Source organism: Otolemur garnettii, unplaced genomic scaffold (genome assembly GCF_000181295.1).
Source record: "Otolemur garnettii isolate 467f Iridium unplaced genomic scaffold, OtoGar3 scaffold00046, whole genome shotgun sequence".
Lineage (NCBI taxonomy): Eukaryota > Metazoa > Chordata > Mammalia > Primates > Galagidae > Otolemur > Otolemur garnettii.
In genome coordinates, this window is record NW_003852441.1 from 11,429,979 (window position 1) to 11,453,239 (window position 23,261).

At 52.2% G+C, this 23,261-nt stretch overlaps 4 protein-coding genes across 11 annotated transcripts in view; 1 reads left to right on the forward strand and 3 right to left on the reverse strand.

Annotated features, from left to right (window-relative positions):
* Positions 1–6,571: 6,571 nt before the first annotated feature.
* On the reverse strand, positions 6,572–9,516 carry LOC100962058 (cytochrome b5 domain-containing protein 1). 3 transcript variants are annotated; one of them, XM_023513979.1, is made up of 5 exons: positions 9,197–9,516; positions 9,039–9,115; positions 8,689–8,907; positions 7,895–8,145; positions 6,572–6,600 (listed from the first exon to the last, which is right to left on the reverse strand). In XM_023513979.1, the coding sequence occupies exons 1-4, from the start codon at positions 9,354–9,356 to the stop codon at positions 7,915–7,917; spliced, it is 687 nt and encodes a 228-aa protein (XP_023369747.1). In that variant the 5' UTR covers positions 9,357–9,516; the 3' UTR covers positions 6,572–6,600; positions 7,895–7,914. The 3 variants fall into 3 exon arrangements, with proteins under 3 accessions (XP_023369747.1, XP_003791178.1, XP_023369748.1); XM_003791130.3 differs by lacking the exon at positions 6,572–6,600 and having other exon boundaries at positions 7,119–8,145; XM_023513980.1 differs by lacking the exon at positions 6,572–6,600 and having other exon boundaries at positions 8,046–8,179.
* Positions 9,517–9,900: 384 nt separating this feature from the next.
* On the forward strand, positions 9,901–10,803 carry NAA38 (N(alpha)-acetyltransferase 38, NatC auxiliary subunit). Its single transcript, XM_003791131.1, has 3 exons — positions 9,901–10,106; positions 10,309–10,492; positions 10,644–10,803. The coding sequence occupies exons 1-3, from the start codon at positions 10,026–10,028 to the stop codon at positions 10,754–10,756; spliced, it is 378 nt and encodes a 125-aa protein (XP_003791179.1). The 5' UTR covers positions 9,901–10,025; the 3' UTR covers positions 10,757–10,803.
* A 602-nt stretch (positions 10,804–11,405) lies between these two features.
* TMEM88 (transmembrane protein 88) lies at positions 11,406–12,637 on the reverse strand. 2 transcript variants are annotated; one of them, XM_023513981.1, is made up of 2 exons: positions 12,205–12,481; positions 11,406–11,730 (listed from the first exon to the last, which is right to left on the reverse strand). In XM_023513981.1, exons 1-2 carry the CDS (start codon positions 12,412–12,414, stop codon positions 11,584–11,586), a joined length of 357 nt encoding a protein of 118 aa, XP_023369749.1. In that variant the 5' UTR covers positions 12,415–12,481; the 3' UTR covers positions 11,406–11,583. The 2 variants fall into 2 exon arrangements, with proteins under 2 accessions (XP_023369749.1, XP_003791181.1); XM_003791133.3 differs by having other exon boundaries at positions 11,663–12,057; positions 12,205–12,637.
* Positions 12,638–12,699: 62 nt separating this feature from the next.
* Positions 12,700–23,261, reverse strand: part of KDM6B (lysine demethylase 6B) — a 21,687-nt gene continuing 11,125 nt past the window's right edge. For 2 of the 5 annotated variants that reach the window (XM_023513976.1, XM_023513977.1), the window contains exons 3-23: positions 22,373–22,492; positions 21,961–22,103; positions 21,726–21,867; positions 21,422–21,520; positions 21,108–21,327; positions 20,927–21,019; positions 20,685–20,846; positions 20,430–20,603; positions 20,000–20,344; positions 17,724–19,900; positions 17,513–17,639; positions 17,285–17,390; positions 16,298–16,503; positions 16,124–16,188; positions 15,968–16,039; positions 15,726–15,874; positions 15,473–15,587; positions 15,199–15,386; positions 14,864–15,005; positions 14,353–14,479; positions 12,700–14,262 (exon numbers count right to left, since the gene is read on the reverse strand). In XM_023513976.1, coding sequence (XP_023369744.1) covers positions 14,035–14,262; positions 14,353–14,479; positions 14,864–15,005; positions 15,199–15,386; positions 15,473–15,587; positions 15,726–15,874; positions 15,968–16,039; positions 16,124–16,188; positions 16,298–16,503; positions 17,285–17,390; positions 17,513–17,639; positions 17,724–19,900; positions 20,000–20,344; positions 20,430–20,603; positions 20,685–20,846; positions 20,927–21,019; positions 21,108–21,327; positions 21,422–21,520; positions 21,726–21,862 — 4,932 coding nt within the window. In that variant the 5' untranslated portion in view covers positions 21,863–21,867; positions 21,961–22,103; positions 22,373–22,492 and the 3' untranslated portion in view covers positions 12,700–14,034. Of the gene's footprint in view, positions 14,263–14,352; positions 14,480–14,863; positions 15,006–15,198; positions 15,387–15,472; positions 15,588–15,725; positions 15,875–15,967; positions 16,040–16,123; positions 16,189–16,297; positions 16,504–17,284; positions 17,391–17,512; positions 17,640–17,723; positions 19,901–19,999; positions 20,345–20,429; positions 20,604–20,684; positions 20,847–20,926; positions 21,020–21,107; positions 21,328–21,421; positions 21,521–21,725; positions 21,868–21,960; positions 22,104–22,372; positions 22,493–23,030; positions 23,256–23,261 lie in introns of those variants that run through there. The other 3 variants (XM_012806033.2, XM_012806032.2, XM_023513978.1) reach the window with 3 other exon arrangements.

A 23,261-nucleotide genomic window follows, 5' to 3' on the forward strand; every position in this document is an offset into this window, starting at 1 on the left:
AAAACAATCCTCCCTCCTCAGTTTTCTGAAGTACTGGGATTATAGGTGTGAGCCACCATGCCCAACCTGAATTGTACACATCAAAAGGGTGAATTTATAGTATGTAAATTATATCTTAATTTTTTTAAAAGCAACCTGGTTTACAAAGTCCCTGCTTCCCATCTCCTCTTAGCTTTACTGTGTAGCAGTTCCTTCTGCTCCTGAGTTTTCCACACTCTCTGAAGGAGGCATTCTCTCCTCTGCCTATCTCTTCATACTCTCCCTCTTCTTGAATTGGCTAATTCCTCCTTGTCCTTCAGATCTTACCTTGAGCTGATACATTTACTTCCCTAGAAAACCTGATTCCCCTGACTGGGTTAAATGGCCCTGACGTATCTTCCCGAGGCATTTCATACTTAGCTATTTTGTAGCATTTATCACATTACATTTGTTCACTCTATGAGTATTCACTGAGTAACTGCTCTAGCCTGGGCACTGGGTTAGGTGCTGGGTATTTAGTGGTAAATAAGAGATGTGGTCCCTGTACTCATAGGGGTTACAATCTAAGAAGTAAGGAAGGTTGACATTAAACAGTAAACTACATGTACTGATAATACTGATGTTGCAGGGCACCCTGAGAGGGTATGATAAGAGACTCAATGTAATTGGAGGTATCGAAGAAGACTTCTTTGAGAAAATGACATTTTAGCAACTCAGGAGCAGGATTTAGCCAAATGAAGAGTGGAGGGTGGAGTATTCCACACAGGGTCTAACACAAAGGAGCTGGAGTTGGGGGGAAGTGTTCAGAAACTGGAAGGCCGATGTGGAAGACAAAAAAGAACCTAGAAGAGCCAAGTCTTACCTTGTGGACCATGGTAAGGCTTTATGGCCACCCTGTATATGTGTATGTATATATAGTATAATTTTTAGTGCTATCTGAAATGATCTTATCTACTGGTTTATTGTTTATCCCACCAAAGTGTAAGCCCAAATAAAGCAGGAATCCTGTTTCATTCGCTTCTCTATCCCTTATAAGTACCTTGCACAACATGCTTAATAACTTTTTATTTTTATTTTATTTTTTTATTTTAGAGACAGAGTCTCACCCTGTCGCCCTCAGTAGAGTGCTGTGGTGTCACAGCTCACAGCAACCTCCAACTCCTGGGTTTAGACAATTCTCTTGCCTCAGCCTCCCAAGTAGCTGGACTACAGACTCCTGCCACAACGCTTGGCTATTTTTTTTGTTGCAGTTTGTCAGGGGCTGGGTTCGAACCCGCCACCCTTGGTATATGGGGCTGGTGCCCTACCCACAGTCACAGGCATCGCCTGCTTAATAACTTTTTAAATGAGTATCACAAAGTGTTCAATAACTTTTTTTGTTAATGAATAAATGAACAGCAGTCTTCTCAGTGCTTGTTGTTAGTTCCTGCCCAGTATCCATTCTTCTCTTCCATAGTAGCAGACCCTGCTTTTGTTTTTGATGTCAGTATAGAATAATCACTGTCTCAGACTCCTTTGCAGCCAAGGGTTATCATGTGATGTATTTCCTATCAAAGAGGTATAGTCAAAGGTAGGCCAAGGATCTCTGGGAAAAGTTTTGCTGTCTTGATATACACATTGCCTTTTCTTCCAATATAGGCTAGAATTAGAGCAGCCAAAAAGTTGATAAGCATGAGAATAAACATAAGGAAGCAAGAGACACCTGAGGCATTGAAAAGCTAGTAGAGTCACTGTTCTGCTAATTCCAGACCTCTTATTATGTGAATAAAATTGACCATTTGTAGTTAAGCTACAACAGCCAGGTTTCTGTTACATTCAGCCAAATACATTATCAACTGAATACTATGATAGGGTAAGACCTACCCTTCTAGGCTGATCATTAAGGGTAATTATACACACAAACATACACATATATATACACATATATATTTATTTAATCTCCCTTATTACTCTATGGGAGAATTGAAAGACCTTGATAGCACAAATATCATTCACTATTCAGATCTCATTGGCTCTCTTCAAACAGTGACAGCTAGCAAGGGACACAACATTATCTGAATCTAGTTGGCTCTTGAGTTAACATAGATTTCAAACAGTGAGGGTTACATGTTCATCCCTGAAACAAACATTTATTTATTGCCAGTCTGTGCCAGGCATTACATGACTATTGGGAATACAGATATGATTTAGTCAGGTAATTTAAGCCAGATCCCCAAGTAGCCATGAAGCTCCTAAAGGGCAGTAGTTAGAATTGCTCCCAGTAAGGAAGACTTAATACTAGCATTTCTCTGCTATCTTGTTCTTATCAACAACCTTTATCTCTGTCCTGAATGTAATGCTCATACTTCATCTATTCATTCACCAGCTTTTTTTGTTGTTAGTACTTTCTGTATGCCCAGAATACCCAATATTTGGGCTGTATATCTGTTTGTATTTTGAATCCCTAATCTTTGACCTCCAAAATAAAGATTATTCAGGTTTAAAATTCTTTGTGCTTTCTTATAACCAAGCCATGTACTTCTACTGATCCATCATAAAGTGGCTATTCTCCCAGTGTCAACATACCCATGTGGTTGCCCTAAACTAAGCTGTGGGGCTAGATGCAATCACCTTATCCTGATGTCATGATTGAGTATTACAGTGCCAAGCCCAAATGATATGTCCCCTCACTCACTGCCAAAGTACAGCCAGATCAAAATTTGCTATAGTACTAAATCACTTCAGACTAGTTATAAACTTAGCCCCCAGGGGTAAAGCTTTGGGAATTGGTGCCATGGGAAGAGCACAGGTGTAACACAGGTTGAGGCAGACCATTGAGAAAGGTGCCTGGAATCCTGAGACCATATTGTATTGTCTGATATTTTACTCTTGAGGCTTTTTAAATTATTGTTACCTGTTTATATACACACTATTTCAGGGATAGGAAAGTGAGCTGTTGTGAGAATCTGATGGAAATTATAGTACCTTTCTCCAAAATGATACACACACACAGTTTAGAAACAGTTTCAGAATAGTTTCAGGATATCCAGGTTAAATTATCCAGCTGTGACTTGCCATGAGGGTGGAAAGTTTTTCTATACCATAATTTAGTCCTTTATATGTTTATATGTGTGTGCGTGTGTGCGTGTGTGTGTGTGTGTGTGTGTGTGTTTTTGAGACAGAGTATTGCCCTTGGTAGAGTAGTGTCCCAGCCATGGCGTCATAGCTTACAGCAACCTCCAACTCCTGGGCTTAGGCAATTCTCTTGCCTCAGCCTCCTGAGTAGCTGGGACTACAGGTGCCTGCCACAATGCCCAACTATTTTTTGTTGCAGTTTGGCCAGGGCCAGGTTTGAACGCGCCACCCTTGATATATGGGGCCAGTGCCCTACTCACTCAGCCACAGGCACTGCCCAGCCTTTATATATGTTTTTATTTACCTTTCTCCTGTGCATGTTTTATCCCAATGAATTTCTTTAAGGAACCTTGCCCCAGTGATGTGTGCATATAGGGACCATGGCTTGTGGGAAATACTTGCCAGTTGAGTCCTTCAACAGAGGACAAGCAGCCTTCCTTTCAACACTCCATCTTCCACCCCACCACCTTCCAACACAAAAGAGATCACCACCAGAGGACTTGGACCAAACAGTCACATTCTATTTTTATTTATTTATTTATACTTCAATTTTTTTTTTTTTTTTTAAGTCTCTGTCACCCCTGGGTGCCAGAGTGCAGTGGTGTCAGCCTAGCTCACAGCAGCTTCAAATTCCTGGGCTCAAGCAATCCTCCTACCCCAGCCTCCCAGATAGCTTGGACTACAGGCACCTACCACAACACCCAGCTAATTTTCTTACTTTTAGTAGAGACAGGTCTTACTCAGTCTGGTCTCAAACTCCTGATCTTAAGTGATCCATATCACCTCCCGGAGTGCTGGAATTACAGGTGTGAGTCATTCTGCGGGCCCATGTTCTATTCACTTTCTAGGTGTTAGGTTGAGGTATTATTTACATACTTTTCATACAGATATCTACTCATATATTTAGAGAACAAGGCAATGCCTAGTGGAAAGCTTTATACAGAAAAAAAATTCAGTATATAGTAATAAACGAATGTACACTACTGTCTTGAAAACCTGAAATGTCCATTCCTTCCTCAGCTCTCTACTTTGCTCCATACACTCCCACATGTGTAATCAGGAACCCCTTTTCATCTTATCACAAGTCATTTCTCAGACTGCACTCTTGGTTTGTGCTTATAGAAAGAGTTAAAAGCAGGAATAAACTTAACAGAATGGTGGCATCTGGTTCTTACTTATTTTCTTGAGCTTTCCCTCCCTCCTATAAATCTCAAAGGGTCACCTTTGGAACTTGAAAAGTTTTACCCTGCTCCAGGCTCCTCTTCCTGACTCCATAGGTGATTACAGCCACCTGGTGGCCATAGAAAGAAATAACAGATGGATTGTCCCCAAAAAGAACTATGGAATAAATTCTGGTCTTGGGATCTAGGGGAAGCAAGGAAAGAGAAACCTATGGCTAGAGACTACAGCACAGGAACCAGACATCCTATTTCTTGGTTCTGCCTTGCCTTCCAGGACACAACATCCTAACTCCTAGTTATAATAAACAGATCGATTCACTCAACATTTGAGTTCATTCAATCAAAATTTATTGAGCAGTTAACTTTATAGTTCTCACTGTAAACAAAATGGACAAGATCTCTGCCCTAATGAGCTTACAGTCTAGCAACCAGCCAGACAATTAAATCCATAACTTTACAAGTATAATAACACTAAAAAATGCAGTGTGCTAAAAGAGGATTTTTAACAGTTTTAACCTACACTGAGAAATCAGAGATAGCTTCCCTGAGGAAGAAACACTTAGGATAAGCTAGATGGAGGGTGGAAGGAAGAGTGCTATAAGCAGAAAGAACAGTCTGTGAAAACTGAGGCAAGAAGACAGTTATTGAATTGAGAGCCCACCAGCATGCCTGGGGAATAGGGAATAAAGGGGAATATTGCTTGAGATATGAGAGATAGGCAGGGCCTGACTTAGACAAGATCTTTGAATTTAGGACTTTATTCCAAAAGCAATTAGGAGCCACTGAAGAATGTGAGGCAGGAGAGTTAGACGTTTCAGTTTGTTCTCAGCATATGGAGGACAGGAATGGAGGTCAGGACAGGAAGTTTCCATAGCAGTCTAAACAAAAAGTGATGATGACCTAGAGAAAAGAAGATGGATTCTAGGCATATTTAGGAGAGCATCTACTTCATGGTGACTGGGTATGTAAAGAAAGGGACATGTTACTGGCAAGAGGTACTAAAGTAGGAGACTCTGGAAGAGATCTCTCTCTCATAACACATCCCACAGGCAGAGGCTCTAAGGCTTCGGCTAGAGCAGCGGTTCTCAACCTGTGGGTTGCGACCAATGAAAATACATCCTGCATATCAGATATTTACATTACGATTCATAACAGTAGCAAAATTACAGTTAAGCAGCAACAAAAATAATTTTACAGTTGGGGGTCACCACAACATGAGGACCTATATTAAAGGGTTGCAGCATTAGGAAGGTTGAGAACCACTGGGCTAGAGGAAAAGCCTAGCATAGCTTTGATTCACAAATGGTTAAGGATTTAATTGAGCAAACAAGATACATATAAAATAATTGTACAGTTGATTAAAGATCACAATGAGTGACTCAGATAATTCCATGGGACTAGATATAAACCCTCAGTCTCAAAGTGAATTCATATACTACTGAAGCCAACAGGGTGTCTCCACATTTGTTCATACCTAGTCAGAGCCTCAGAAAATTCCTTTGCAACCCACCAAGTGTCTCACAGGGACCACTTTTCCCTGCACTGAGCCTTGGTACCCCCTTCCATAAGATGCACTAAATTCTGATTCTTGCTTGCTGCTGCCAGGAAGTTCACCTATCATTCTCAGTTCCCCTCCCCTGATGAGGTTACCAGGCCTAGCCATTGCCTCTATGGTTGTTGTCTTTGGGACACCAGGAAACTTTTATGACTTACTTAGCTCCTCTTTTTTATACTATCCCAGTCAAGCTCCCTCTTTTGGAGTCACCATCTTACAAAGTCAATCCTATCTTCTTCACCTTCCCTGTGTGGCAAGGCCTGTCAGGAAAAAGTGCCTCATCAAAGTCTCCCAATTCACAGGCCATTTTCCTGGAGCCAGTAAATATCCAATTGTTTGTCTCAAAGAAATCAGAAGAGGGCTAGGCGAGGTGGCTCACACCTATAATCCTAACACTGTGGGAGGCTGACGCAGGTGGGACTGCCTGAGCTTACAGGTTCCAGACCAGCCTAAGCAAGAGCAAGATCCCTTCTCTAAAAATAGCCAGGCATTGTGGTGGGCACCTGTAGTCCCAGCTACTAGGGATGGCTCAGCACCCATAACTCAGTGGTTAGGGCGCTGGCCACATACACTGACATAGGCAGGTTTGAACCGGCCCAGGCCTGCTGAACAACGACAACTACAACAGAAAAACAGCCAGGCGATGTGGCAGGTGCCTGTAGTCCCAGCTACTCGGGAGGCTGAGGCAAGAGAATCACTTAAGCCCAAGAGTTTGAGGTTGCTGTGAGCTGTGATGCCATGGCTCTCTACTGAGGGCAACATAGTGAGACTCTGTAAAAAAAAAAGAAGAAGAAGAAAATCGCTTGAGCCCAAGAGTTTGAGGTTGATGTAAGCTGTGACACCAGGGTACTATACAAAGGACAAGACTGTCTCAAAAAAAGAAAAAAAAAAATCAGAAGAGAAATTTTAATGTGGGATTAATAAATAAGGAAGAGTAGCCTGAATAGCTATTGCTTAGGTTACGCTTAACCTTCCCTGCTTTCTCTACCACTAGAGAACTTTTAACTCCCAAAGACAGTAGCTGATGACTAAACAGTAGACATAGAGTTTCCCATTGTGCAAGAAGCCTAGAACAAATCCACACCCCAAATGGTCTGAGAGTGGTGGTCACAAATATGGACATGAGAGTAGACCAGGTATCCTCAAACTGCGGCCCACAGGCCACATGCAGCCCGCCTAGGACATGTATCCAGCCTGCCAGGTATTTTTGCCGCCACTGCCTGTCCTGCTTAGCAGCTGACTCATCCCGGGGCCTGCAGTCTGGCCCTCCAACTGTCTGAGGGACAGTGAACTGGCCTCTGTTTAAAAAGTTTGAAGACCCCTGGATTAGACATTGAGATAGTCCCTTTGTATTGAGAAGAACATAAACTCTAGTGTTGAACAGACTTGGATTTGCATCCTTACTCTGGTGATTACTAACTGATGTGCCTTTGTGCTATTAAACTTTTCTGAGTTTCAAAAGACTTTTCTGCAAATTGGTAGTAATGATATCCACCTTATAAGATAGCTGTCTTAGGGTATATAAAGCACCTAGCATAACATCTAGCCTGAATTACCTGACAACCATCCACTTACTTTCTGTCTCTTAGGTTTTAGCTGCTGAACACTCCTGTAGAAGAGGAGCTGATTTTATTTGGTCAATGCTAAGACATCTCCTATTCCTCTCTTTGTAAATCCCCTCTTACTGCAGTCATCTTATTTCTATTATTGCTTTAAAAAAAAAAAGAAAAAAAAAGTTCTTCAATCCTTCATCCCTGTAGGATTTTTCTCTATCAAACAGCTCTGCCTGAGCTCTGACTAACCTCTTCTACCTCTCCCTAATCCAAAATTCTTCATCTTCCTGTATCATTCTTAAAGATTAATTCACTTCTAGCATTCTTCTTAAGTTTCTTAGAGCAAATTATTATGGAGTTGGGGAATAGGACCTTTGTATTTCAGAAAGGCATGGGAACCACAGGCAAGTTCCCAGAGGGGAATGGAAGTCTAAGTCCAGACACCCCCCAGTCCCCACCTCTTTTCCTTAAGGCACAGAAAAAACCATACTCAAAATATGTCTTGAGCATACATGAGCATACATCTCCTTTCCTATAGCTCTGTGAGGTCATCATTGAAGTACAGCAGTACTGCAGGTGTGTGGAGTGTACCATCCATATTGAGAAAGTCAAATTCTTCCTCCTCATCCCGGATCCCATTCTCTTCCAGGGTATAATCCATGTTCAGGTTCTTCCCTTCATATTTCCACGTGTAGCTGGCAGCATGCGCGTTATAGGGGAGATAGCGGTGCAGGATTTCCCACATTGACTCCAGGACACCCACCTGGAGAACACAGAAGCATCCCACCCCCAGAATTCTGGATGGAATGAGTGTACATACACACACAGAGCAAAGGCCAGTAGCACATGATATGACAGAGCCAGGACCAGAGTGCTTCCTTTGGGAGATAGCAGCTTGAAGCACTTCATGGTCCCAGAAAAAAAGTTGAAGCTCCAGCATGTAATGAATGAGCCCCCCAAAGTCCTACCTATCTTAATGACAGCCACGTCTAACAGGTCAACTGCCTCTTCATTATATCCCTAAGCCCTACTGCTGTCCAAAATAGCAAGTAAGAGCTTCCATGGACCACCAATACTAAGATACATGAACTGCTGCCCTGGGCTTATAGAGGAATTTCTTGTATCACTGTGTCCCAAACACTCCTGGAATTCACAACCCTGGGAGTCTGGGTGGTCTGCTTTCCTCAGTTGCCTCAATGTAAGGGACAGAAAATACAGCTTCCACCGGTTAATGGAAAAACTGACAGCCTGGAGATGTGCTAGGATTGCCATTTCCTCTAACCTTCCCTCAGGCATTGGTTCTTACCTCCAGCGTGTGCTCCTGCGATGTAAGCGTATTAATGATGCGGATGATCCGGGTCTTGGCAGACAGCCGCCCCACCTCATAAAAAGACCTATGCCACCAGGGCTTCCCGAAATCGTTGGCCCAGTCCGAACGAGGCAGCAGGGGCGGAACGTGCACAAAGCGGCCCCGCGGGGTGTAGTACCTCAGGCAGCCGGTCAGAGGATCTATGTGCTTACGGATCTTTAAAGCAGGGTTTAGGGTCGAGGGGGTCGAAGTTGTTACTATTTCATGCACTGGCCAGCTCCTGCTTTTCCTCCCCATCCCGCTCTCCAGTGCCTCTACCCACAACCCCGGGTTCCAGCAGAACTCACGTCTTTGGTCTTAGGATCAAACCAATGGCTGATGTCCTGACCTGCAACTTCCACGATGGGTTTCAGCAGCAGGTTCCCTGAGAAGGTGCAGCCACTGTTAATGTCCGCCTCAAGAACCAGGCACCCACCTCCACACATACTCCAGCCCTGGCCCTTACCCTTATATTCCTGAACCAGTGGCGTTAGGTCGTACACATATCCCAGGTAAGACACCCAGAGGTCTTCGGGATGGTTATGTTCGGCAACCTCTGCTGGCGTGAAATAGCGACGACGGAAATGCTCAAAGTCTGGCCCAGCCACTAGACCCCGGCGCAGCATGGCTCTTGCACTGTCGGTCACCAACTGCTTTACTAGCTTCCTCGCGTCTCTGTATACACTCACTACTACGTCCTCCCTCTAGTCTAGCAGCTAAGGGAGCGCGTTTATCCGCTGACATGGAAACCATTGTCTTTTTCCAGCCACTCGCCACTGAAATTAAACACTGCGAGCTAGGTGGGGGCGGCTAGAGCTGCGCGTGCTCTCGGGAAATGTAGTCTGGTTCTGCACAGACCAGCTAAGAATCAAGTATTTGAGTTATGGCCTCAGAAATTCGGGGGTTGGGAGAACGAATGCGCTCTTTTTATTCAGTAGCTTGGGCTACACGGGATGTTTAGGACAAACTATCTCTCGATGTAGAAAAGTAGGGTAAGAGGAACACCACGAAAAAAGGTGTTCTCGCAAAATCCCAGAGTTCCTAAAGAACGCCTAAGAAACTAGAGGCAAAACTCTCGCGATATCTTAAGATACCTTAAGCCCGGCGGCGTAAAAAAAAAAACTCAGCAAGCCACAGTTCTGGAGATGTAGGAGAAGCTCGCGAGATCTCACTAGGAGGGTGCGGCACTGTGATCTCGCGAAAGGAAAAAGATTGGAAGTGCTCGCGAGATCTCAGACCACCGGACCTGAAAGGTGCTTTGGAAGTTGAAGGGCCTAGAAGAGGCCCAAAAGCAAATGGCCGGAGCTGGACCGACCATGCTGCTACGAGAGGAGAATGGCTGTTGCAGTCGGCGTCAAAGCAGCTCCAGTGCCGGGGTTAGCGTGGGCTCAGGTTTTGGGATCGAGGGGCAGTCTGGCAGCAAGATGGGGGGGGGGCTGAACTGCGGGGGGGAAACTGCAGCTCCCAGCAGCCTCTGGGTTTTGTGTGAGCGCCCCGCGGGCTGCCGGGAGCTGTGGTTCCGCGGGTGGGCGGGCAGCCGGGCCCGAGCGGTCTGAACGCGCATCTAACTCTGCGCAGGACTCCGACGGGGAGCGTGAGGACTCGCCGGCTGCGCGCGCCCGGCAGCAGCTAGAGGCGTTGCTCAACAAGACTATGCGCATTCGTATGACAGATGGAAGGACATTAGTTGGCTGCTTCCTCTGTACTGACCGCGACTGCAATGTCATCCTGGGCTCAGCACAGGAATTCCTCAAGCCGTCGGGTCAGTGCCTGGGGAATGCACAGCAGCCTAGAAATGCGGCGGAACCTTCCGCAACCTTCCCCATCGGGTCCTGACTGCACCCCTGCTTTTCTGGGGTTTATTTTCGTTGCTCAGAAGGGGCGGGACTGATGCTGGTCTACCTTCTTTCCAGATTCATTCTCTGCCGGGGAGCCCCGTGTGCTGGGCCTGGCCATGGTTCCCGGACACCACATCGTTTCTATTGAGGTGCAGAGGGAGAGCCTGACCGGGCCTCCGTATCTCTGACTACGATTGCGCATGCCTTTCAGACTTTATTAAACCTATAACTGAAATGGCCCGTGTCTGTGTAGCTGGTATGCCAGGGCAGAGGTAGCAGGTTGTGAGTACTCTCAACCTTCCTGCCCCAATTTGGATATCCAGGGGTATCAAAGGTTCCCTCGAGTTTGAGGGTGGGGATAGACCACTAGGCTGAGCTTCCAACCAACAGGCCCCAGGGTGGGCCCCTGCATCTTCCCTCCCACGCTGCTGCTCCAGAACAGAATTGGCTGCTGCTCCAGAACAGAATTGTCGCTGGGGTGGGGGGTGTCATCCTGCTCCGGAAGGCCCATTGTTTCCCACTCCGGCCTGGCAACGCTGAGTTCCTCTAAGCTGGGGTCAGAGAACGGGCTTGGGTCCCCAAGGGGAGCAGGGCCATAGCGAAGGCTGGGCCCCCTCTGTTCTATTGATGGGGAGGTGACTGGGGTCAGGGACAGAGCTCTGAGGTCTGGCCAGGAAGAACGGACTAATGCGATAAGAAAGGGCCAGGAGGCAGAAGGATGCTCCATCCAGTCTGTGCATATTTGTAACTCATATACACGTTGTTTCCTGTTCTTGAGCACAGGATGAAGGTGATGGTATTTGTGCCACCCCACTGTTCACAGAGCACAAATTCAGTTCAGTAATTCTTTATTGATGTTGGACACTCCTTGCCTTCCAGCCCTACCCCCTAGCCCAGTAAATACGAGGGGAGCAGCACCAGAAAAGGACAGGAGACTCAGTTGTCCTATTCACAATGGGGGAAGTGGGGGGTCCGAACACTGGCGTGTGTAGAGTCCAGCCCAGATATTCAGGATTTAGATGTGGGTAGTGAGAGGAAAGTGGGTTTTCGGAGGTGTGGGGATTTTCACCAGCATAGGCTCCACTGATGATGTTCTCCAAGGGGATGCTAGGCCCAGCTCAGGCAGGAGTTGGGGGCAGAGAAGACCCCAGGATTTCAAGTCCTTGGGCAGAATGAGAGGGAAGACTGTAGTCAGGGTTGTTCTTGACTTGAGGTTTCGTCAGACCCAGACCTTTCCTGATGTGGGAACGGCTGGGGACCCTGGTGAGGCCCGAGTTTGCAGTGGCTGCGGGGCGCGTCTGCGCCTATAGAGGGCTCGACTGTAGGGTACGAGGCAGTCGGCCAGACGGAGGCGCAGGCAGAGGCGGCGATAGCTGGCCAGAGCAAGCACGAGCAACGGCACAAGGAGCAGGAAACCAGTGACCAGCAGGGCGGTGAAGCCCGGGTCCCGAAGGTGAGCGGTGCAAGGGGGTGCCTGGGATCTCAAGAACTGTGGGAGGAGAAAAGGCATCAGAGCCAAGCCCTATACTGTGAGAACAGCCCAGGCAGAGAAGCTGTGGCTTGTAAACGCCACCACCAGCATCACCACACACTACCGCCACCCGCACTCCACACACGTCCAGGGGTGCACACTCACCTGGGAATGGCAGAGGAAGCCGAAGCCCAGCATGGTGACGGCGGGTAGCAAGATGGTCCCTAACACCAGCGTCAGCAGGAGAAGATTGAAGGCAGCCACAAGTAGATTCTGGGCTGTTACCAGCACAGCGCAGGCCCAGCAATCCAGGGGATCCCGAGGCTCTGGGCCTCCGCTGGAAACCGGTCGCTGGGCCCCCGGGACATCCGCCATGGCCTGCCTGGCTCCAGCCAGCCAGAGCCGCTGTCCTTATAGCCCTCTTTCCTGCCCCTCCCCCGGCCCAGCCTCTCCCCACCCCCCCTTATCCTGGAATGCAGCTCTAGGATTAGGCACCCCCCCATCCCAAGGAGCGGACCAGAGCTCTGGATGGACATTCCACAGGCGCCTCCGGGGAGGGGCTCACCCTTACTAGGGTCTGCTTAGTCCTCCCCATCAATCATGGTTTTGCAGCCCTCTTCCCGGTACTCCTTGTTATCACCAGCACGTTATCAAAACAGGTTTTTTTTCTGCTTTTATTTTTAATATTAATATTCTCACACAAAAAAAATCACCGAAAATAGGGGTAGAGTTGGGAAGACCCCTCTGCCCCTAGGGCAGAGAGACAGTGCAGTGAGAGGGGATGGGACTGTAAACCCCCCACCCCTCCGCAGCCCCAGCTGGAGAAAAAACAACATAAAGCCCCAGATAAACTCATCCCGGGGTGTCCCTGCCCCAGTGAGGCCCTGGCCCTGGGCTGTTTTCACGCTTAAAAAGAAAAGGGGATGGGGGTGAAGGTCCGTGTTCTTAAAATTGGCCGGGGCTGGGAAGGACGGGGTTTCTTTTCCTCATAGTTCTTTCTTTAAAACCTTTAATTTTTTTTATTTTATTTTATTTTTTTTTACAAAATACCATTTCAGTTCCCACTTCTTCCCCTACAGTACAGGAGTCGCTCACCCTCAGGCGGGGTTGGGGTTGGGTTGGGAGTGAGGGTACTGGTCCGAGAAAGTGCAGGACCTAGGGGAGGGGAGCGGGTTTGAGCACCATGAGAACCCGGCGGGAGCCGAGGGCGGACGGGCGGAGACGTCGGGCTGGGCCAGACACACACAGGGGTACAGGGAGAACCCAGCAGGCGGTCCCTGGAAGGGTGGGTGGGATGGTTTCAGGGTGCGGGAGGTCGGGTTTTCCCAAAAATGAATAAATAGAGGTGAGTGGGACTGTTATAAATTAAAAACCAAAAACAAAAAGAACAAAAATACAAATCATAACGAAGTGAATGAACAGACATGTACAGGGGTCACAGCTAGCACTGGAAGTAAAAAAGGTTTGGGGGGAGGGAGGGTAAAGCCCATAGAAAGAATCTCATTTAAAACCTCGGCTGCGTAACGTCTATGTACATACACTAGCCTCGTGCATCTGCGCCGGGCGGGCGGGCGGCTGGCAGGCGTGAGGGAACCCGTATCGACCCCCGCCGCCGCCTGAGCCTGGTCCTTGTGTCTGTTGCTAGAAAGGCCAAAGTCGGTGAGGGGAGGCGCTGGTGGGCGAGGGGCTGCCAGCACCCTCCCCCCGTCTCCCATTTTTTTTTTCCTTTTTTCCTCATTATTTGTTAAAAAAAAAAAAGTTTTTTCTTAATAATAAATTAAGTGAGGGGAGCTGCCAATGGGGTTGAAGGGCTGGGCCCGACCCCCTTCCCGGCCAGAGGCGGGACCTAGGTCCAGCCCAGGCGTGTGCTGGTGGCCCCGCGACGCCTTGCGCGGGCGAGCAGGCGGGCGGGGCGTCCGGCCTCATCGCGACGTGCTAGCGGGGGCCTGCAGGAGAGACAGAGCGCGAGTAAGGCTGAGCTGCTGGCTCTCCCCATTACCCTCCCTCCACGCTCCCCTCACCTTCCCGCCCACCCGCGCCCGTCGCCTTTACCAGCGTGAAGGCGTCGTAGGCCTGGGCCAGCTCCTCGGTACGGTACTGTTCCAGCACCACCACGCCCTGCAGGCCCGCGCTGCGGCGTCGGGCACAACCCTCGCAGTGCACCAGGTAAGTGTTCCGACTGCCGTTTTCACTCGTCACAAACAGGATGTTGAACACCTCCACCTGAGATAGGGAGGAGCGGGCCATCACTGGGAGGGCGGGTCACTGTGGTTACCTCTAGGGCAGCGGGAGCACGAGGGTGTGCCCACTCACGTCGCACTCATTGCAGTAGTAGGCAGGCTCATCCTTGACCCTGCCCTGGTAAGCGATTTTCTTCCCTGCCCGAACCAAGCTCTCCCGTTGCACCTGGCAGTGCTTCATGGACTGCAGGAGACAGAACCTGGGGAACGGTGGGATGTCGTTGAGGCCACACTGCCAGCAGAGTGGGGGAGGCAGGGCAGGGTTGGTGGAGGGCAGAGAGGGTGAGGAATTTGCCCCCTGAGACTGCAGCTCCATAATCACTCTCCTAGGGGACCTCCCCTCTTCGTGCCTGGGTCACATCCTCTGTCCTGAGCATCTGTCACAGTCGAAATATCATGTGGCTTTTGTCTATTTGGACCACTGGGAAATCAAGGTCTTACAAGCAGGGACCTTGTCAACCTCACCAGCACAGTAATGCTGCAAGGACACAGGCAGACAAGGACTGAGGGAGCTGGTAGTCACATGGGAACAAGAGCAGGGACCAGGGCAGGTGGACATGGGCTCCCACCAAACAGGTCCTCACTTGATCATCTTGAACAAGTCAGGGTCGCTGATTTTGACTGTTCGAGCCACGTTCCAGGACACGTGAATCATGGGTACAATAGATTTGACGTTCTTCACCTCGTTCCACTCATATCGTTCCAGGGCCAGCTGGTACTGATAGGCTGCAGGCCAGAGGGGATCACTATGGGATTCTCAACCAGCTCCCAGTTACTTGGGCCCAAGCCCCCTCACAGCAGCCCATCTCCCCAGCACCCCCTGCCCTAGCCTCATGTGCTCACCCTCCAAGGGGCTCAGTCCCCAGGAGCCCAATCCCCTCACAGCTGAGGGGCCCTGCACCTGACCCCACCCTCTCACCGGTGAGGGGCCCCACGTTCCAGGCGATGTTGTTGCACCAGCCAGTGGCCTGCACCCAGTGCACAGTCCCCGCATTAATCCACACCAGGTCTCCTGGGCGCTGCACGAAGCGGTACACAGGGATATTGGATGCATAGAGGTCATCCAATATTGGCCACCAGGAACCCGTCAAGTAGTCCACGCCGTGCCTGCGGGGTGGCCACAGGGTCAGGTGGGAACCTAGAGACCGAGGGAGAGGACGCGGTGGGGTGACTAGCAACGAAGCAACACACACCGGTCACAGAAGGCGCTGATGGTCTCCCAGTAGTGCTCATGCACCGCGAACCATTCGCAGTCGCCTGGGCCTATGTTGATGTTGACGGAGCAAAAATTGTTGTTCTCCTGGTGGCCTGCAGGGGGCGACAGAGAACGGGCATAGCAGGCCGGATCACCAGGGCGATCAGCACAGCCCCGCCCTTTGCCTTCATTGGCTGGTAGTGCAGTGCTGCCGCCTGCCCCTCCTCCCGCGCCTCTAGCACCGCGCGCACCTGGCGTTCGGCTGCCGGGCACCTTCATGTACAGCTGCACGGTGTTCATGCCTAGAATGGTGTGGCCCACGTGGCTCAGCATGTTGCCCGTGGATGTTACCCGCATGAAGGCGGGAAGCTTCAGCAGCTCCTGCAGCTGGGGCTTCCACCTGTGGTGCAAGGGTGAGAAAAGTGTGAAGCGACCCGACTTCGAGCCAGGCGGCGTTCCTGTCCCAGCTTTGCTGGCCTTAGTCCCCACTAACCGCTTGGCATCAGAGAGGTCGATGTTGGTGCCAAACTTGATGATGTGATGGTTCTTCGGGTCTGATGCGCTGCTGCTGGGGCGAAGACCACACAGGTTGGTGGAGAGCAAAGGGAAAGGAAGGAGTTAGGGAGGAAGGGGCATATCTGTACTGTACCTAGGAGGAGTTCCTGTGGTGCTGTCTGGCTCCTCTGACTCCTCATCTTCACTCTCCTTCTCCTCCTGATAAGCCAGAGAGGTAAGCAACCCTGGGTCAGTGACCTTCCAGGAGCCTTCCCATCCAGTTCCCGCTGACCCCAGCACCCGGCCTCCACCCATGCTTGCCTCTCACCTGCAGGGACTCCTGGAAGGATGAGGCTTGGTACTGTGCGTACTTGGCAATGGTGGTGTGGGAACGGGAGCTCTCACAGGGCCAGATCTGTCGCGTGCCAGTCAAATCCCAGTTCTCATCTGACGGCTGCTGCACCTGGGTGCGTACCTCCACAGTGTGCTCGCCACTTGCCTCCACCAGCGTCTTGGTGGAGAAGAGGCCCAAGTCTGCAAGGGAGGGCCGAGCAGGGCGTCGGGGCAGAGGCAGAGGACAGGGACCAAGGACCCAAATGACCCTTTTCCTTCCCACTTCTTGGGCCTCTGGTAGGATGGACAATGGTTTGGCAGAGCTCACCCCAGGAGGAATAGGCAAGAACCTCTAGCCCCACAGGAAGCTGGGAAAGCTGGCCTCTATCTGGTGGCTCACCAGCTCCCTTCCTCCCACAGCTGCTCAAAGCTCAGCACCTCAACTAGAGCCCTCAGGTGTGCATTTAAGCATGTGTGCAGAGCACCTGGCACATAGGTGATGCTCAATGAATTACTGCTTCTTTAAGTTACCACTGAATCCAATTAAAAATTTAGTTAAGCAAAAGTGTGACATGTGCTTCAAATAACTCAGTGGTGGAAAGGTAGGATACATGGGCGTAAAAGAAACAAGACTGACCTTTATATTCTATACGATTTCCCCTACTTTTGTGTTAGAAATTTTGCACAATAAAAGGTTTAAAAGAGAGAGTCATAAACCCCTAGATTTTCAGGGGTTTTCTAAAATCTATATTCTTCTCATCCTTAATCACTAAGAAAACCAGAAGTGACTTTCACCAGGCCCTGAAATATATCCCTTTACCATCTGCCCACTGCTGGAAAACAGACAGAACCAAAGCCCAAGGCCAGGTGACTTATCATTCATAGCACTTCTCATAGCCACTGTCCTGGGTCTTTAAATGTATGGAGTTCTCAGAGGGTCTCATGCATCCCAGATCCCCATACTTTCTGCTCCCATACTCACTGAGCCGCAGGGAACCAGCCAGGCCTCTGATCACGGTAATAGGATTTCGAGGGTCTGTACAGAACTGCAGCAAGACCGGTGAGAAGGCATCCCGTTTGCTCTCCAGCTGAGACACACCAGGAGAGGCGGGGTTCAGAGCCCTTGCTCAGGCTCAGAGCACCCCATCTGTCCCAAGTGTTTCTTAGAGCCCTCTGGAGGGGTGGTTCTGAGGACAGATGGCACACATACATAGATGCTGGGTGTGGGGGGGTTGAGTTTTTCCCGGGGCAGCTTCTCCTCAGTGTTGATCTTCGGTTTCACAGACTGGGCAGGGGAAAGGTAGGACTCTCGAAACTTCCCTTTCACCTTGGCATTCCTGTAGAAGGACAGTGGAATGAGGACAGAGACAACAGAATGATGGGGCCGGTCGCAGCCTTGTAGGTGATGGCCCCCAACTCACTTGCTGGCACGCACAACATCAGCAGCACAGTGGCTGATGGTGAGGTCTGCCATGCGCAGCCGCCGCTCCTCCACCTCAGAGGCAATAAAAGTCTCCTTGTCACCACTCTCTACTTTGATGAGCCGGATTTTCAGTTCCTTGGGGGGTCCCTCACTAAGTGAGCGCAGCTTCAGCATGTCAGCCCGGCTGACACCTGGTGGGCCTGGAGCTTCCTCTCGAGCCTTCTTTCCAGGGACAGGGGTCGATGGGGGTGTGGGCTGGGTAGAAGGTGCAGGAGCTGGTGGAGGGGCGGGAGCTGTGGGTGCTTTCACCTTTGAGGCCCCACCAAGATCAGGCCTGGCCTTCTCACGACCCTGGATCTCTTCACTCTGCAGGTCCAGGTTCCCCAGCACCCGGCGGCTCTTTTCTTTGGGGGCCTTGGCCTTGGCCTTAGCCCTGCCCTCATGGGGCCTCCGACCCACAGTGTCTTTACAAGCCCGCCTGTGCCGCCGATGCTCCTTCTGGTGCTCCTTCTGCCGCCGCTTACTGCTACCTGACCCTACTGCTGATACCACCCCACCACTCTCCTCCTTGGCCTGTGTGGGAAGCAGCAGTCGCTCAGTCCCACCATCCACTGGGCCTGCTATGTCCACTGAGTCTGCTGGGTCTGTGGCACTCCGGCCCACCCGCTCTACAAGGGTCTCACAAGCCCGACTGATCTCTTCTAGCACCTCAGACTCAGAGCGAGCAGGGAGCAGTGGCAGGGGTGCAGGTGGCTGGGTGGGGGTTGTGGGGCCTGGGGCTGGCTCTTCGCCTGCCCTGCGCTCCCGGGCCCAGGGCCCACTTGAGGTAGAGAGCTGAGATGACGAGGAAGCAGAGGGCTGTGGGGAGCCCCGGGCGCTAGGGACCACTGAGGTGGGCAATGGGGCGGTAGCACCTGACGGGGGACCAGGGGAATACTGAGTAGTGGGCAAGGGCCCAGACCGGGTAGGAACAGCTGCTCCAGTCCCCCTATAACAGTACTTTTGTCCCTCCAGTACGGAGGCCAAGGATTTGAGCAGGCTAGCGGGGCTGGCTGATGGGGGTGGCTGTGGCTGGGGGGCTAGGGGGAATTTGGCTAGAGGTGGTGGTGGTGGTAGGGCTGGTGGTGGCTTCTTCTCCTCTTCTGGGGTGGCTGTGGCTGTGGTGGTGGTGGTGGTGGGGGCAGCGGCAGCAGTGGTGGGAGCAGTGGTGGTGGAGGCTGTGTCAGTAGGGAATGGAGGCTGAAGAGATGCAAAGGGCTCCTTCAGCGGGGGTGGAGGGACCACGCCTGCCTCCTGTTGTTGCTGTTCCTCTTCCTTTCGAATTGATTCATCCAGCATCTTCATGATGTTAGCCAGCCCATCAGGGAGAATCTTAAATTCGGCTGGTTCCTCAAACTGGTCCTCCAGTGGGGTAGGGGGAAAATCAAAGAGTCGTGGGCCTCGGGCAGGCAGCTCCCCAATACTGGGTGGCCCAGGCTGGGGGGCTTTACTCAGGGGGCCTGGAGGTGGCCCCGGCCCCACCTCGGGGGTCTTTGGGAAGGAGACCCTGGGCCGGGGGCTCTCCGGGCGCCTGAAGCTTCCTGAGGTATTTTGGTGACAGGAAGAGGGAGGGGCTGGAGGCAGGGCAATAGTCAGGGATGCAAGAGGTGGATCCTGGGGGCTCAGTGTTGGGCTAGGAGGCCGGGAAAGGGGGTCCATACTTCTGGCCAGATATGGAGGTGGGGGAAAGGACACAGGCCCAGCAGGGCTGCTGCTGTGGCTGCCATTGTTGCTGCTGCTACTGCTGGTGGTTGGGGGAGTGGAAGGGGTGTGCGAATCCTGAGTGCCCACAGAAAAGCGGGGGGCTGGTGGCCCCAAGAAGCCCTCGCGGTTGGGCAGGGGTGGTGGTGGGGGACAAGGGGTTCCCTCAGCACCAAAGAAGAGCTCCTCTAAGATCTCTCCATCCTCTCGGGCTGCCCGGCAAGCCGGGCCCTTCAACCAGGCTGGGGGTGGGGGGGGACGTAAAAGGCGTGGACAAGGGGGTGGAGGGGGTGAGGAAGGCCCAGGTGGCAAGGACAGATGGGGAGTGGCAGCGGGAGCCCCCAAGAACGGTTTCCGACTGCTGTGTGCCGAGGGCCCCAGGCGGCCCTGGTGAGAGACCTCTAGCGCGGGAGTTTGGTAATGGTCAGGGCCGGGCTGCAAGTGGAGGATAAGGTGGTCAGAGTGCTGCTCTGACCATCTCAGACAAGTTCCACTGATCACCCACTCCACCCTCTACCTGCAGTTGTCACTCACAATGCCTGGGTTCGGCTCCACACCCCGGAGACCGGTGTTGCTGCTGCTGCTGCTACTGCTGGTGGTGGTGCCAGGGAGGCCAGGGGGCCGGGAAGGGGCGTAAGGCACGCAGGCGGTGGTTGCTGCTGGTGAAACGCTGGAGTCCATCCGCGACCTCTGAACTCTGCTCTCTCTAAGGTCACTTCCGGGGGGACGGGTGGCAGGTAGGCAGCCATGGCTCTCTGCTCCTGGGGGGCGGGGGCCTGGGCCTGGGGGTGCGGCCGGGACCAGCCGGTGGCCAGGGGGATGTGAGGTGTAGGCTGGAGCTGGGTATGGATATGGATGAGGCAGCGAGTGCCGCGGGTCCTGTGGCAGATAAATTAGGATGCACAATGAGAGATGAAGAGCACAAGAATTACAGTAAGAAGTGAAAGGCAACAGATGGGCTCACCTGGCGCTCTGGGGGCACTGAGCCCTTGCGCTCAGGGCCCCAGGCATCTCCATGCAGGGTACTCCACAGCCCTGGCTTGGTCAGCTGAAATGGGGGGCTGGTGGCCAGGCCAGGCAGGGGTGGTGGTGGTGGTGGTGGTGGTGGAGGCAGTGGCAGCCCTGGGGGAAGGCCAGTCTAGGAGAAAAGAGAGTGTGAGAATCCCAACTCCTTGCCCCAGTCCTGCCTACTTGCTTGCTGGCCCACCTATAACCATACCTGTTCAGAGTTGCAGCCTCTCCTTCTCTTGCCTCCGGGGCTGAGGCCCTCCTCCCCTGAAGGGCCTGAGAGGGCTGCAGGAGGCACAGGCTGCACCACTGGTGGTTCAGCAGCTCGCTTCACTGGGGGGCCCCCCCGCTTGGCCCCATAGTTCCGCTTGTGCTGAGGACAAAGAAAAGAGAATGGCATGGGTGCAAGCCTAGGCCAGCCCACCTCCCTAGCTCACCTAGCCCCAGCCTCACCTCAAGGTGCAGCAAGTTCCACACTTGCTCCAGAGGGGGTAGGAGCTTGGCTCGGTGTTGGCAGGAGCCAGCATGAAAGTTCCAGAGCTGGGCCTGGGGAAGCACAGGACAGAAGCAGATGTAAGGTGTGTACTAAACCAGAAGGCTCAATCCTAGGTTTGTATGTCCTGCCTCATCCTACCTGTTGCAGTCGGCCAATGCGGGGCCCCAGCTCAGCAAAGCTTCCTCCATATCTAAGTGCGCTGTGGTAGCAGCGTATGGCCTCTTCACTGTCATGCTCTGACTCATACAGCTGCCCAATCTGTTCCCACAACCCTGGCTGGGCCGGTTCCCGGAGCAATGCCTGCACACAGCCATGCAGTGATTCCAGCTTCCCATGGAGGGGTCTCGGGGTAGGTGTCCTACAGAACAAAAGCAGTTGAGGCAGGTTAGGCTTGGGAGGACTCATTCCCACCCTTACCTCCCCTCTCCAGCACCTTCAAATCCCGCACTCACCCTTGAGCATAATATGGTTTGCTGGGGTGCCCAGAGCTACTGCCATGTGAAGGGGTTAGGGGAGCAGGGAGTGGGGGCTGCCCAATGCTTGCTGAACATCTGAAGGGAGAAGAGATCTGTTATATACAGCAAAATGTAGCAGTCTTGTCCCTACCTAGGTAGGAGGGGACTACAGGAGTAAAAACAGCTAAGGACTGCACAGAGGCCCACAGAGTGAAACTCATGGAGAATGATATGGAGATTGAGGAGTACAGAAAATGTGAAGATGAATGCCTGGAGAAGGAGCACTGGCCCAAGTTCTCACCTGCCTCCAGGCAGCCATGCGCTACGAGGTGGGGGATGAGGCGGGCAGGAGCTCCAGGCTCCAGCACAGCTCAGGCCCCCAAGGGCAAAGGCTTCCCGTGCAGTGCGGGCCCCTGGAGGGTCCACTGCCCGATGCATCCAGCCTGAGTTGGGAATGAGAGATTATACTCTTACTAGAAGCAAAATAAGAATTGCCAGTGTACGTTTACCCAACCCAGTCCCAGTCTTTCCCTTACCAGGTCAGCAGTGGCCCCAGGAGCCCTGGAGATCGGGCACGGCCCCCTGCCCCAGCTCTCTGGGACGATGGTCCGGCTCCAGCCGCTCTGACCAAGAGGGCCCACTGCCCTGGACGGCCGCCTGGGGCCTTTCACAGACAATTCTACAGAGAAGAGGATAAAAAAGAGAGAGGTGAGCTGGCAAGCACAGTCAGAGCCCAGGGACTGGGTTGGGCTGTCTGTGGCACCCACAGGTCTGTCATTTGTGAAGGAAGCCTGGCCTTGGCTTTCCCTAAGGGGGGCATACTCGACCTAAGGAGCCCCTAAAGAGCCAGGACAGTGGCTAAGAGCCAAAGGTGGGACGGAGTGGCTGCGCCACAAGGCTTCCAGGAGTCTGAAGCCACAGTGACCCACCCGCAACGCTGCCGCTTACCCGGCCTCCGTGAGAGCGTCCTCTTACAGCGCCGGAGAGCTCCCGAGATCTGGCCAATCACAGAACTTCCTCTCTCTCTAGAAAGCCAATCATCACCCGCGTCTCCGCCTCAGTAACAGCCTAGACGGAACCAATGGGAGCGCGGTTAACCCATAGGCAGCGGCCAGCGGAGGAGGGGTGGCGGAGCCAGTCAGACGGGCTCGGCGCGGGGTGACCCCGATGTGACCCTGCGGCTCCGATCTAGGGTCCCCATCTTGGATCTGACACTCATGTCGGCTGGGCAAGAAAGCCAGCAGGACAAGACGAGTGCGGGCGAGAGCAGTGAGTCGCACGCTCAGGACCGCCTAGGGTTAGGCGCTACCCGCAAGCCTTGCGCACCCACTGATTGGGTCTGGACCTCTCCAGTCGCCCTCCGCTGGCCACTGCAAGACCGACGGACCACAGGAAGATGCAGAACGCAAAGATGTCCCTCCACTTCTCACTTCATCTCGCCCAGTTACTGACCTCCCCACTCTGAATGCCCCTTGGAACTGCTTAGGGCTGGCCAGCTACAGAGACTTCTACGGTACCCAAACCCGCCTGTACCGCTTTCAGCCCTCCACCCCCAACCCCCGACCCCAACCCCAACCCAACCGTGGTCAAGTCTCCAGCATCATACCTAATTCCTCCAGGTCCTCCACTTTCCCTGGCTCTTTGGGTCTTCAATACCGACAGAGCCCCAAAGCAAAACTTCCCCTGTAATCCCCCAAATTCTGAGAAGTCGCGCACCACCGTCCCGAGTGGCCCCTCTCTCGTGGCTCCCGTATCCTCTGTGCCCTTCCCCGCCGGGGCCACGCGGTTCCCCAAGGCCCACGTGGCCCCCGCCCCCCCAAGGGAGGGGGGATTTCGG

What these genes read in the sequence shown, in the direction of transcription:
- LOC100962058 (XM_023513979.1), bottom strand. Translation starts at nt 9,356, where the DNA reads ATGCTGCGCCGGGGTCTAGTGGCTGGGCCAGACTTTGAGCATTTCCGT. An exon ending in TTGATCCTAAGACCAAAGAC is followed by an intron (nt 8,908 to 9,038) that starts GTGAGTTCTGCT and finishes CCTGCTTTAAAG; the next exon opens with ATCCGTAAGCACATAGATCC. An exon ending in CGCAGGAGCACACGCTGGAG is followed by an intron (nt 8,146 to 8,688) that starts GTAAGAACCAAT and finishes TGTGTTCTCCAG; the next exon opens with GTGGGTGTCCTGGAGTCAAT.
- NAA38 (XM_003791131.1), top strand. Translation starts at nt 10,026, where the DNA reads ATGGCCGGAGCTGGACCGACCATGCTGCTACGAGAGGAGAATGGCTGT. An exon ending in AAAGCAGCTCCAGTGCCGGG is followed by an intron (nt 10,107 to 10,308) that starts GTTAGCGTGGGC and finishes AACTCTGCGCAG; the next exon opens with GACTCCGACGGGGAGCGTGA. An exon ending in GGAATTCCTCAAGCCGTCGG is followed by an intron (nt 10,493 to 10,643) that starts GTCAGTGCCTGG and finishes CCTTCTTTCCAG; the next exon opens with ATTCATTCTCTGCCGGGGAG.
- TMEM88 (XM_003791133.3), bottom strand. Translation starts at nt 12,414, where the DNA reads ATGGCGGATGTCCCGGGGGCCCAGCGACCGGTTTCCAGCGGAGGCCCA. An exon ending in GCTTCCTCTGCCATTCCCAG is followed by an intron (nt 12,058 to 12,204) that starts GTGAGTGTGCAC and finishes CTCCTCCCACAG; the next exon opens with TTCTTGAGATCCCAGGCACC.